This window comes from Aquarana catesbeiana, linkage group LG09 (genome assembly GCF_042186555.1).
Source record: "Aquarana catesbeiana isolate 2022-GZ linkage group LG09, ASM4218655v1, whole genome shotgun sequence".
Classification (NCBI taxonomy): Eukaryota; Metazoa; Chordata; class Amphibia; order Anura; family Ranidae; genus Aquarana; species Aquarana catesbeiana.
In genome coordinates, this window is record NC_133332.1 from 302,910,234 (window position 1) to 302,922,921 (window position 12,688).

Consider the following 12,688-nt stretch of genomic DNA (forward strand, 5'->3'; position numbering starts at 1 on the left):
TCTCAATCTTATTTTTGAAGTGATTAGCAATCTCCTGGGCATTGAGTAAGTTAGTGGGTGGAGGTAATGGCAGATGAAGTAGAGCATTAAAGGTAGATAAGAGTTGACGGGGACTGCGTGAGAGGGTGTTAATGAGAGTGATAAAGTAAGTATGTTTGGCAGCGTGGAGACAGGAATGGTTTAGATCTACATTTAACATAAAGCAGATACTGGAGTGCCTCTAACTTTTTTTGAGGGTTATCTAAATAGATTAAAATCTTAAACAAGCTAAACAGCCTAAAAAAATAGCAGTATAGACTTCAAGCCATGCTAAGCAGGACAAATGAGTGCTTTCACCAAACCCCATCTTTCCAATGGAGTAATTACTTCAAAGACTTTCTAATGCATCAAACTGCTGTACTTATGCCAAACAACTCTGAAGTTTCGTTGGCTCGTTTTCTGTAGGTCTAACGCTCGCCCTGTCCGTGCAAAAGGAAATTACAAAGTAATTCATCAAAGGGTGAAAAGGGCTGCTACAAGAAGTCACAGATTCATGGCTTTTTAATTCTTTGCCAAAACGCAGTCAATTTTTAAAAGCAGTAAGAATCTCTATGCATTTTAAAAGGGATTTCAAGCCTAAGTTCAAATTCAAAAGTCATAGTCCACCAAAACTTAAAGCAGAGCTCCAGGCAGATATAGAAGACATAAATTAATGCAGCTCTGTATTCATTACTACATCCTCAAATGTATTTTTTAAATGCATGCAGTATCAGTGCCTCAAATTTGCCAACTATCCATCTCTTGCAGTCCATGTACAGGAGCACTTAGATGGGGAGAGGGAGCAGCAGTCCAATTAGTTGTGATTCAGTGCAAGGAGCATGTGGCCTGATGCTTGGATAGGGGGCTGGTATGGATTTTTGGAGGGGACCTCAAGCCATTTTTTTGTTTGTTTTCATGGTGTTAAGACCTGAAGGGCCTGGTATGAATTGTAGGGCATCCCCAGTGCTGGGAACATCACTGCTAAATGTTTCACTTTCCGTGTGAGCCTGGGGTAAAATTAGGTGCAAGAAAAGCATTCAATATTCCAAAATAAATTTAATGAATGCATTATTTTAGAAAGTTTTTTTGATAAATTGCTAATACTGTTGAAAAAAACAATATGCGTTATTTTACTGCTAATTGTACAGTGGTAATGTAGTTTTAGTAACTTGAGCCCTTTTGTTATGAAGAAAGCATGAAGAGTCCCAGCAACCAGTCAGCAGTCATGTTTTATTGTTGCTCTGTATTAAAGAAGAAGTACAGCCAAAGCTTGTTTGCCTGTACATCTCCTGTGGATCACAGGAGTGCAGTTCGTTCTGCACTCCTGTGACCCATTTTCAGCAGACAGTGGGCTGAGCAGGTCCAGGCTTGGGAAAGATCACGACCATATGGTTGGGATCCGCCCACATTCCTGGATCGGCACCCGGCTCAGTCTCAGCAGGCAGCTCCCACCCCCTCCACAGCCCAGCGCTCTAGTGAGTGCGTGGAGGGGGAGCAGAGCAGAGAGTTGGTGACTGATGGTCACCACCTCTCTGCTCAGAAAGATGTGAGAACCGAGCGATCATCAGTGTTTAATCAATTGGTTTTTAGCCTTAGAGCCAGCGGGGGACAGATGCAGCATCAGACCGATGCTGCATCCACCTAGGTAAGTATGATTCCCAAATAAAAACAAAAGATATACTTCTCTTTTAAAAGCTGCTTGTTGTGGGTTATTGCACACCTTTTCTCTTTGGATTGCGTAATTAAATAATTTTTTTGGCATCCTATTGTGTATTTAGGAAGGTTTCTCCTTGCTTCTATACTGCACTTTCTATTACATTTTATACATATTTTTTTACAAAGTTTAAACAGTAATTACCTTGCTCTTTTTGGATGCTGTTTAAGGGTCAGGTAACCCAAAATTGATATTGCAGATACAGAGTTTAAACCTCCAGCCAGTTTCCTATGTATCAGACACTTTATTGGTGAAATCCTGGGTCTTCACACCTGCTGAACCCATTTAGAGGAGCTAGAACAGGGTTTCTCAACCAGGGTTCCTATGAACTCTAGGGATCCTCCAGAGGTTGCTAGGGTTATTTGAGCAATGTCCTGTCTGTAGGATCGGGAGTGAGATGGAAATCCCCCAATAACCAATTTCTGCCTCTCAGATTAGTTCCCACTGACACCATTGATCTTTTTAACTATCTGAAGGGGGTAACTTTGCCCAATGACCATAGGTGTAAGGAGCATTCTTCCAACTGACCATCACACTAATGTATCATGAGTTGGATATAATCAATTTTATCAGGGGTTCCCCGAGACCGGAAAATTATTTCAAGGGTTCCTCTGTGTTGAAATGGTTAAGAAAGGCTAAACTAGAAGATGCAACGGTGGGTGTGAACACCCAAAATACCCATGCAGTGTTTGTAATTATGATAGTAAGATCTCACTGTTGGACTGCTCAAAATATTTTAGATCAGGCTTGGTTCAGCTCACTTTTGGTTCAACTGAACCTTTAAGATATACAGCAGTGTGCACTCATAGGGTTCATGCACACTGGGCATAAAAAATGCTGCTTATATATGCTTTTGGCATTTTTTTCTTCAGCCTGTATAAGCAGCTCTATTAGTCTATTTCTCCATGCACATTTGTGAGTTTACAGACATATTTGCAGAGAAGAGTTTTCAGGCAGAAAAAACCCCATCAGAATGGCATTTTTGAGAGAAGCTTTAGGACAAAAAAATGCTTGACGCGCATAAAAGCTCATAGATGCTCATCAGTGCAGCATTTAGAAGTGTTTGGCTTTTTCAAGTGTACATTGATTACAGTGAAAAAATAAGCAGAGGGGAATGTTTTGGAAAAAAACACTTATAAAAGCAAATGCCCATAAACTCTTGTGAAATACGAGTCACTATGAGCATTTTTTATGCTGCTTTTTCTTCCAAAGGTTGTGGCATTTTTTTCAGTCACCATATGTGCATAGACCTTCAAAGTGGTTTTAAGGCCTTAAGCATTCTCGGCATTAAGGTAAAACACCCTTTGTAATGAAGATGCCCCCCTCATACTTACCTGTGCATGAGAGCAGTGGCTCTCTCCCACCTCTTAGTGCAGATTGATAGTAGCGGGAGCCATTGGCTCCTGCTGCTGTCAATCAAATCCTATGACAAATAGAGCAAGCCCGCATGAGTACCCCCCCTTACAAGCTGCTTGCTAGGGTGGGGACTCAGAGGCAGGAGGAGCCAGGAGCGGTGCGGGACCACAGAAAAGTAGAATTGGGGTTGCTCTGTGCAAAACCATTACACAGAGCAGGTAAGTATAACTTGTTTGTTATTAAGAAAAAAAAAAAAAAGCAAAAGTTTAATATCACTTTAAACAATATGAAATCACAAGTGACAGCCCCAGATTCCTTATGGGAATTGGAGGAGTATATTCACCATGTTTGGAGACCATCAGTTTTTGATAAAATTTGGATAGAGAATTAAAATAATTGGTAACATTTGGAAATATTTGTCAAAAATAAAATGTACTAGAAATTGCATAGTTCTCTTTTAATCCACATTAGAAGTCTCCTCTAGAATAGCTAGGCTGTGCCTTTTTAGATTAAACCTAATGGTTTATATTTTTTTACCTTCTGGTCATCAGTGGATCCAGGTGTTCAGACTTCAGCCTCTACTTACATCCTGAAGACAGAGAAGAAAGAAGGTACCCCAAAGAATAGATGGTGTAATTTAGAAGAGCCTGATGTAGTCTACATGTTCTAGCTTGTGATGATTCCTTGTAATATACTGCTAGAATATAAAAACTCCTGTATGATATTTCAAAATTTAGATGAATTGTTAAGAATGCGACATTAAATTCCTTTGATAATTATTTAGAATTTCTGTTAGAATTCTTTAAAATTTGCTTAGTACTCCAAAAATATAAGTCTGAACAAATCCAGTAATAACTGCATGTTAGTTAAAAAGTATTGTTAGCATTTTCAAAACGTATTCTAGTTATCTGGAAGCTTTGCTTCAACTGTAATATTTTTAAAAATTTCAAAACCTCTGAATGCATTATTTTTAGAATCTCTGAATTTGTTTGAATTCTGAAATGTATCAAAAACCCATAAGGAAATTCTCCAAATTTCTGCTAGATCTGGCTTTGATTTTAATGATTGCTTAGGACTTTCTCGTGGTGGAACCTAAGCCAAAACATTTAAATAGAGTGAGGAAGGGTTAAAACCTCTGTCAGGTTCTAATTGCTAACCATGTCCCCATTGGGTAATTTTCATCTCACTACCTATCATACAGACAGGACATGGAATGATAAGTCGTCTCCCCAGGTAGCAGTAACTCCCAAGTTTGACAGATGTCTTCGAAAAGCAGGTCCTTTTCCTTCTTTTTTCTTGCCAACTACAGTACCCTTTACTTGCCGTTCCTTTACTGAATGAGCATGCAGGCAGCAGTAAAAATCTGACAGAGGTTCTAATTCTTTTCTACTCTACCCATATCTAAAGGAAACAATTTTGGCTGGAGCTTCACTTTTACTAACGCAGAATATTATGGAGAATGCAACATTCTAAAAAAGGCAGTGTATGTGGAAATGGTTGCATAGCTGAATCGTTGATACTGTTACTACATGAGCAACTTCTCAACACAGGCTATGACTTTCCCTACAAGTCGCAGAGAACACCAACTTAAATACTAACTAAAAGCTATGGTGTTGCATAGTTACTTAACAATTGTGACTTCTTCAAGCTTTTAGCAAATCAGATAAAATTCAGTTTCATCCAAAACCCTTCATCAGCTTCAGGGATGTATTTGAGATTCTTGTTCCACCAAGGAGAAGACTTATGTTAGCATTATCTGTTTATTAGGGACAGCTCATCTACATTAGCTCATTCAGTGGCAGACATTAACTTGCCAAAAAAAGTATTTGCGTTCTATGCAGTTTATGGTTATCACTGTATTTATCTGCATTTCTTCATTTCATGGTGCTACCTGACTAAAGCCCAACTTAAAGGGCATTTAGACCTAAGAATAAAAATGTCAAGTTAAGTACATTTTCAGCAGGTACCTATTGATCTTGCTAGAAATACAATGTCCTTGTCACTTCCCATGAGCTGAACTAAAATTACAAACAATGTTATTTTCCATCCAAGCTATCTTCTACAAACTACAAACGGTCCCATTCCCCATATGAAGGTGAAGAGAGGAAGACAGGTTTGTAGTCCGAATCAGGAGAGCAGCCTAGGGTGACAAAGTTGCTTCTCCTTAGATACAGTGGAGTGAGTGAGCGTAGCTACCTCAGGACAGAAAGTAGGTTATTAGGTGAAAGAAAAGAATAGAAAAATCAAAAAATGTATTCAGCCACCACACCTTAGGACTGGTAGGCTACAATTTATTGCATTTTTGATTTTTAGTTTAAATGTGCTTTAAACATCCACGCTGAGTGACAGCCTTTAATAATCTTTATTAATGCGTGGTCTCTCTACAGAAGGATCCCTTCATCAGCATCATGAGTTTTCCTTCATCTTTACCTATTGCACCTCCTTTCATGTGCTGTCCGTCAGCATGGGCTGCATGGACACCATGACCTCCAGTAAGCATTTAGAGCATCTAACCACCGAAGGGTCCTTCTTGTGTACAACCTTTTTTGAAACGTTGACAGTCATTTAGCAAAAAATGCACTTGCCTAAATGACTGCGATGGTCTAAAAAGATGATTTTGGCACAGTGAACTGGCTTATACAACAGTATTGGCCCCGATGATGGGGGGGCAACAATCAACTTCAACCTTCCAAATCAGGGTGTCTGCAGGGGGTGCATTACATCCATACACTACACATATAAATGTTTCTGATCAGGTGACAATTATTTCACATCTGTGGATAGATTTAGGTTAATAATAGTGATCTCAGATTATATGGAAGACTTAAACTTATCAGATTCTTCTGTGTCAGATTTCTCATCAGTGGACACAAGTTCCTCTGTTGCAGCCCCCTTGCAGGTGGGCTCCCCTCCCTCACGAAAATTTTACCACCATACAGAAGGTAGGTCCGTATCAGCTGCTACAGGCTTAAAACTAATTTCCTAATAGTGAGACAGCTGCCTGCCGTAGCACCTCCTAGAGGTTGAGGCTTGCATAGCAGTAGTTAAAATCTCAAAAATGTGTTAGCATGTGAACTTATTTTAAAGATTAATAAAAAAAGGTGCAGGACACACTTGTAAGTCTCTGGGGTTTCTTTACTTGCTGAAAAAGACCATGCTGATATTTTTCCTCAGACAATTACTGTCAAAGCATATTCTGATGATTGTGTAATATTTATAAGTTATGTGACCTAATTAAAGCAGCAGGAGTACAGACATTTTCTTTGACCTCCGGTTGTAGTCGGGCCCCACTGGCAGGAAATTTATTAGCATAATTTTTGTCTTTATAAAAGGCTATGTGAGCAATATTACCATCAAGAAAAAGGAGAAGTCGTGCGCTTTCAGCACATACCGTAGTTTGAATTTTTTTTCCAGTAGTAATTTTTTCTATTTATTTTATATTTATTTTTTTTTTTACTCTTTTCTTCACATCCTTGCTTTTCCATATTTTTGTATCAAATACATAAATATATACGTTAGCCAAGTTATCACTGATTTTCACTTTTCTACAACTGTTGCTATGATAAATCAGCCACACATATTTTACCTTCATATCTTCTTGTGAGATCTTGCTTTTTTTAAATTTATTTTATTTTTACACTGACCTTTTTTCTATATTTAATTGAGTCCCATGCTGTTTATACTTTCCGTACACTCACCCACTGCTCTATTTTCTCATTAGAGCAAAGAAAAATCCCATTGTGATGCATTGATGGGAGCCTAAGGTGGGGGGTAGAATCCTTAGCTAAATGCATGCTCCAGCCAGAACCACTTGAAGCTTACACAAGGGTAGCAGGGATGCAAATAGAGAGTGAGTATAAGTAGAGGAGGAGGTGCACTTAAGTGAACTTGATACTTTGGCCTGCATGGGTAAATCACAGATTCATTTTTCTCTTGGAATTGTGTCTGCTGATAGTTTCATATTATTAATCCACACCAGTCATAACTAGGATATGTTAATACAGCGGGGCAAAAAAGTATTTAGTCAGCCACCAATTGTGCAAGTTCTCCCACTTAAAAAGATGAGAGAGGCCTGTAATTGTCATAGGTATACCTCAACTATGAGAGACAAAATGTGGAAACAAATCCAGACAATCACATTGTCTGATTTTTGAAAGAATTTATTTGCAAATTATGGTGGAAAATAAGTATTTGGTCAATATCAAAAGTTCATCTCAATACTTTGTTATATATTCTTTGTTGGCAATGACAGAGGTCAAATGTTTTCTGTAAGTCTTCACAAGGTTGTCACACACTGTTGCTGGTATGTTGGCCCATTCCTCCATGCAAATCTCCTCTAGAGCAGTGATGTTTTGGGGCTGTCGCTTTCAACTCCCTCCAAAGGTTTTCTATGGGGTTGAGATCTGGAGATCTGGAGACTGGCTAGGTCACTCCTGGACCTTGAAATGCTTCTTACGAAGCCACTCCTTCGTTGCTCGGGCGGTGTGTTTGGGATCATTGTCATGCTGAAAGACCCAGCCACGTTTCATCTTCAATGCCCTTGCTGAGGGGAGGAAGTTTGCACTCTAAATCTCACGATACATGGCCCCATTCATTCTTTCATGTACACGGATCAGTCGTCCTGTTCTCTTTGCAGAGAAACAGCCCCAAAGCATGATGTTGCCACCCCCATGCTTCACAGTAGTTATGGTGTTCTTTGGTTGCAACTCAGCATTCTCTCTCCTCCAAACACGACGAGTTGTGTTTCTACCAAACAGTTCTACTTTGGTTTCATCTGACCATATGACATTCTCCCAGTCCTCTTATGGATCATCCAAATGCTCTCTAGCAAACCTCAGACGGGCCCGAACATGTATGCTTAAGCAGGGGGACACATGTATGCTTAAGCAGGGGGACACTTCTGGCACTGCAGGATCTGAGTCTCTGGCGGCGTAGTGTGTTACTGATAGTAGCCTTTGTTACGTTGGTCCCAGCTCTCTGCAGGTCATTCCTTAGGTCTCCCCGTGTGGTTCTGGGATTTGTGCTCACCGTTCTTGTGATCATTTTGACCCCACGGGTGAGATCTGGCGTGGAGCCCCAGATCGAGGGAGATTATCAGTGGTCTTGTATGTCTTCCATTTTCTAATTATTGCTCCCACTGTTGATTTCTTCACACCAAGCTGCTTGCCTATTGCAGATTCAGTCTTCCCAGGCTGGTGCAGGTCTACAATTTTGTTTCTGGTGTCCTTCAACAGCTCTTTGGTCTTCACCATAGTGGAATTTGGAGTGTGACTCTTTGAGGTTGTGGACAGGTGTCTTTTATACTGATAACAAGTTCAAACAGGTGCCATTAATACAGGTAATGAGTGGAGGACAGAGGAGCCTCTTAAAGAAGAAGATACAGGTCTGTGAGAGCCAGAAATCTTGCTTGTTTGTAGGTGACCAAATACTTATTTTCCACCATAATTTGCAAATAAATTCTTTCAAAAATCAGACAATGTGATTGTCTGGATTTGTTTCCACATTTTGTCTCTCATAGTTGAGGTATACCTATGATGACAATTACAGGCCTCTCTCATCTTTTTAAGTGGGAGAACTTGCACAATTGGTGGCTGACTAAGTACCTTTTTGCCCCACTGTAAGTGGCCTATTAATCCACACCAATCATAACTAAGATACGTTACTAAGTGGCCTGACCCTATATGTTTGACCTCTTACCATGCCAAAGCCTCTCATCAAAGCCTACTGTTAGCAGTTAGTTTATTCTCTGCTCTCTGTTTCTAGCACTAGTAGTAATGGGAAGCACTGTTATCCCCTATCCTAAGAGTTTTGATTTTCTAAATTTCATTTTGCAATCTGTTTGTCTGAAGCCCCCGAGAGCTCACCAACACCACCAGTGCTGGAACCCAAAGTCCAGCTCCAGGAAATACCTGAAAAGATCAGAGGTATGTCTATTCTATGACTAAGCAACAATGATCATCTAAAGCTAAGCTGTTGAAATGATATATTGATGTACAAAGGTCTAATGTGAAGTTCCTGAAAGAAAACTTTCTGGCAATCGGGTTTGAAGAAAGAGAAAATATATTCCACTCTTTTGGACATGGTGGGGAAGGGTTGAAAAGCCCAATTCAAGGTTCAGTGCAGTTCAAGACCCCATCAGTGAGCTCTTCTACCTTCCTGTTCCTGGCACAGTGGCGACTGGCAAAGAACTTGGCATTGCGCCTAACTTTTACCAACTTGTCACTTTTGCAGTAGAGCATCCACTAGAGAATGTCTATAATGACAAGAGAAACAATGCTTTCAGCCAGTGATAGACATGCAGCAGTTAAATCTTGGTGGGGCGTTGAGCCCTGATTCTAACAGTGAAATCTATTTTAGTTTAGCATATGAAACAGATTTTTTTCAGTGCATTTTGATTGGCTGTTATGGGCACTTTTATTCTTTCTCTTAGTTCTCATAATTTGCCCCAATTTTCTCTTCTAATTTAAACTAAAAGCAAAATGAGAGGTCAACCAGGGCTTTACAAGTACAGAGCTGTACCAAACTGTCCTAGAAACATCCATATGCATACTTTTATAAAAGTTTGAAAGTTGTGCTAGTCTTGTGTTGCCAGGGCAACCCACACTGACGAAGAATCATCCGTCAGTGATTGACTCAAATAAAACCACCAAACTAGAATATATTTTTAGACATTAAAGTTTGGATCCGCTTCTGTAGCAGTAAAGATTGTGAGAAAAATATCATTCTCAGAGCTGAGGCTAAATGTTAAACATCTGAAAGATACCACCAGCTTTGAAAGAAAAAAATAAGTACATCTCTGTTTTAGTTACAGGATTTCTGTAAAGGCTCACTCCTGTCAAAATAATTTTCTTTTTGTCTTTGGAAGGCTTAGACCTCTGTCAGGTTTTCGTTGCTGCATGCGTTCTTGCTGGTGAGATTTACCCTCACTTCCTGTCCTCGTGACAGCATTGTCACCAGGACTGTACAAATCAATTCTTTTCTACTAGGACAAATACAGCAATAACATTTTTTATTTGTGGTTTTTAGTCTGTGCTATCAATGGAAATTTTATCTGGCTTTCTATCCAAGTCACTAGAACAGTAAGTAAAGGGAAATCTCACAATGGAGGCTCATACAACAGTAAAAACATGAGAGAGTATCTAAACCCTCCAACCATGTTGTTTGTGATATCTTCTTATTGGCTAAAACTATAGACACCCCTCTTCTCTTCTCTATTTTTTTGTAAATGTGTATATAGAACTGAGACCTTATTAAAATCTCTGAGTCTTGGATGAAGCAGGACTCTGTATGACTCCATGTTTCCTCTTAACCAGTTGGTCATACTTGCCTCACTCTGCTCAACTAACGGTAACTAGTGTGTTCAGCCTGGTACCCTACCATGCCATGCGTTGGTAGCTCTTAGAGCTCCTTGGATCTCACATTGCTTGCCCTTAAATATTGAGGCTTGGTATCATTTCCCACTATGTACTATGTAGCATTGTTGGTACTTCTCAAGCTTATGCCTCTATCTATATATATATATATATATATATATATATATATATATATATATATATATATATATATATATATATATATATATATCTGCAAACCTACACTAATGCCTCGTACACACGATCGGACTTTCTGACAACAAAACCGTGGAATTTTGTTCGAAGGTTGTTGGCTCCAACTTGTCTTGCATACACACGGTCACACAAATATTGGCCAACAATTACGATCGTGGGAACATGGTGACGTGCAAGACGTACTACGAGCCGAGAAAAAGGACGTTCAATAGCCAGTGCGGCTCCTACTGCTTGATTCCGAGCATGCGTGAACTTTTGTGCGTCGGACTTGTGTACACACGATCGGAAATTCCGACAACAAATTTTTGTTGGTCGAAAATTTGAGAACCTGCTAGCCAATTTTTGTTGGCGGAAAGTCCGACAACAAATTTTCGATGGAGCATGCACACGGTCGGACTTTCAGCCAACAAGCTCACATCCAACATTTGTTATGGGAAAATCCAATCTTGTGTACGGGGCATTATACAATGGTTGTATAGAACTCCTGTGACTTACTGATTGTAAGGTGTTGGCTTGTTCTGTTATTTCCATTTTGGATGTGGTATCTGGACTTCCTTTAACTGGTCTGTTATATTCCTGATGTCCTTATTTTTCCCAAACAAATTTAACAAGAAAATATAGCTTACTATAATGCAAGGTGGAGTTTACCTAAAATAACATTTTATTCTCTACAGCTTTAGATACATTATTTATTTGTAATGAAGTATGTCCAACGATGTGCAGATTGCTGGATTCTGTAGAAAGTGCAAAAAGAGAAGGGAAAGTGGGACTTTGATTGAGATAGATGACTTTGTGGAGGCAAAATTGAAATAAATGCAAAATTGTTTTATTAATGACAAACGTTGTAAAGAATATGGCAATAAAGTAACCACATATACATTCAATACAGTAATTAGTATAGACTCCACCCACACATAACATACAAGTGTGGCATGGAAAAAAGTTTTGCATGAGTATGGTATAGTCAAAGCAGTTCAAAGGTACATAACATAGGGTAAATTTATATTATTACATATGACATAAAAACAGCATCAGCGGCAGGAGTATGGGTGTAGCAAGTATAACCAAAATGGATGAATAAATAAATGTCAGAATTATTAATCTGCTGCAGACTGAATTTCAATGTGTCCATTACAGACACAAGTAGCATCACTTGTGCCCGACGCGTTTCGTGTAGAGACACTCCTCAGGGGCAGATGCTAAAATATATCTGCAGAGTGTAAAGAAAAAAGTGGTGACATTAGTCTAATTCTAATTAATAATGTAGCAATAGGGCAGATTATCTCGTCCTAAATACTCACATAGGGTCCAAAACGGTAAAATGTTGCGGCAATGTGATCAACGTCCCAATAAAGCCTCCCCCGGGAACTGAGGTAATTGCAGCCGCGCACGGTAGGGCACACGCAACAAAACCTCCCGATGACCCAAGGCACAAATTGCTGGTGCAGGTGAAATATTGCGGTGGCCTGAGAGGGCAACCTGAAGTGATATGAGAAGGTCAAAAAAAGAATGTGAAAGTGAGAATGAGTAAAAAAAAAAAAAATATATAATGAAAAAATATTAAAAATTATGAATAAATAAATATAAAGATAAAAAAATGAATACAAATAGTGAAATAAATGGAATGTGATGTAAAAGAGGGGGGTGTAGGTTGACTAAGTGTATGAACTATGTGAGCATTATTGATGTTGCGTGAAAAGGTGAAAGGTGGCAACAGTGATGACAAAAATAAATAAAATAAAACATGGTGACAGACAATTGTGGATGACCTAGGAAGTGACTTACGTGTTGGAGCAGGGCTGAAAACAAAGGGAAGTGTTGAATGCAATGTGATGACTCGGAGGTGTATCAGCAAGAGTGTGACAGGGGAGGCAGCTTATATGTACCCCGCACACGTGCACGCCGGCTCTTACCAGCGTCACGCTGGCGTGTGATAGGCAGGAAGGGGCTCCGGAGAGGGCGGTAAGCACTTCACAGAAGCCCATATTCACTGCCAGAACAGCTGGGATGGAAATCACGTGCCCTGTGCGTT

General features: G+C 39.5%; 1 protein-coding gene across 4 annotated transcripts in view; it reads left to right on the forward strand.

Moving 5' to 3' along the window:
* NTNG2 (netrin G2) overlaps positions 1 to 12,688 on the forward strand; it is a 192,926-nt gene that overhangs the window by 135,755 nt on the left and 44,483 nt on the right. For 2 of the 4 annotated variants that reach the window (XM_073600522.1, XM_073600523.1), the window contains 3 exons: positions 3,640 to 3,699; positions 5,941 to 6,030; positions 8,938 to 9,012. The exons of 1 other annotated variant lie outside the window; for it this stretch is intronic. In XM_073600522.1, coding sequence (XP_073456623.1) covers positions 3,640 to 3,699; positions 5,941 to 6,030; positions 8,938 to 9,012 — 225 coding nt within the window. The remainder of the gene's footprint in view (positions 1 to 3,639; positions 3,700 to 5,940; positions 6,031 to 8,937; positions 9,013 to 12,688) is intronic. One more of the 4 variants, XM_073600525.1, reaches the window with a different exon arrangement.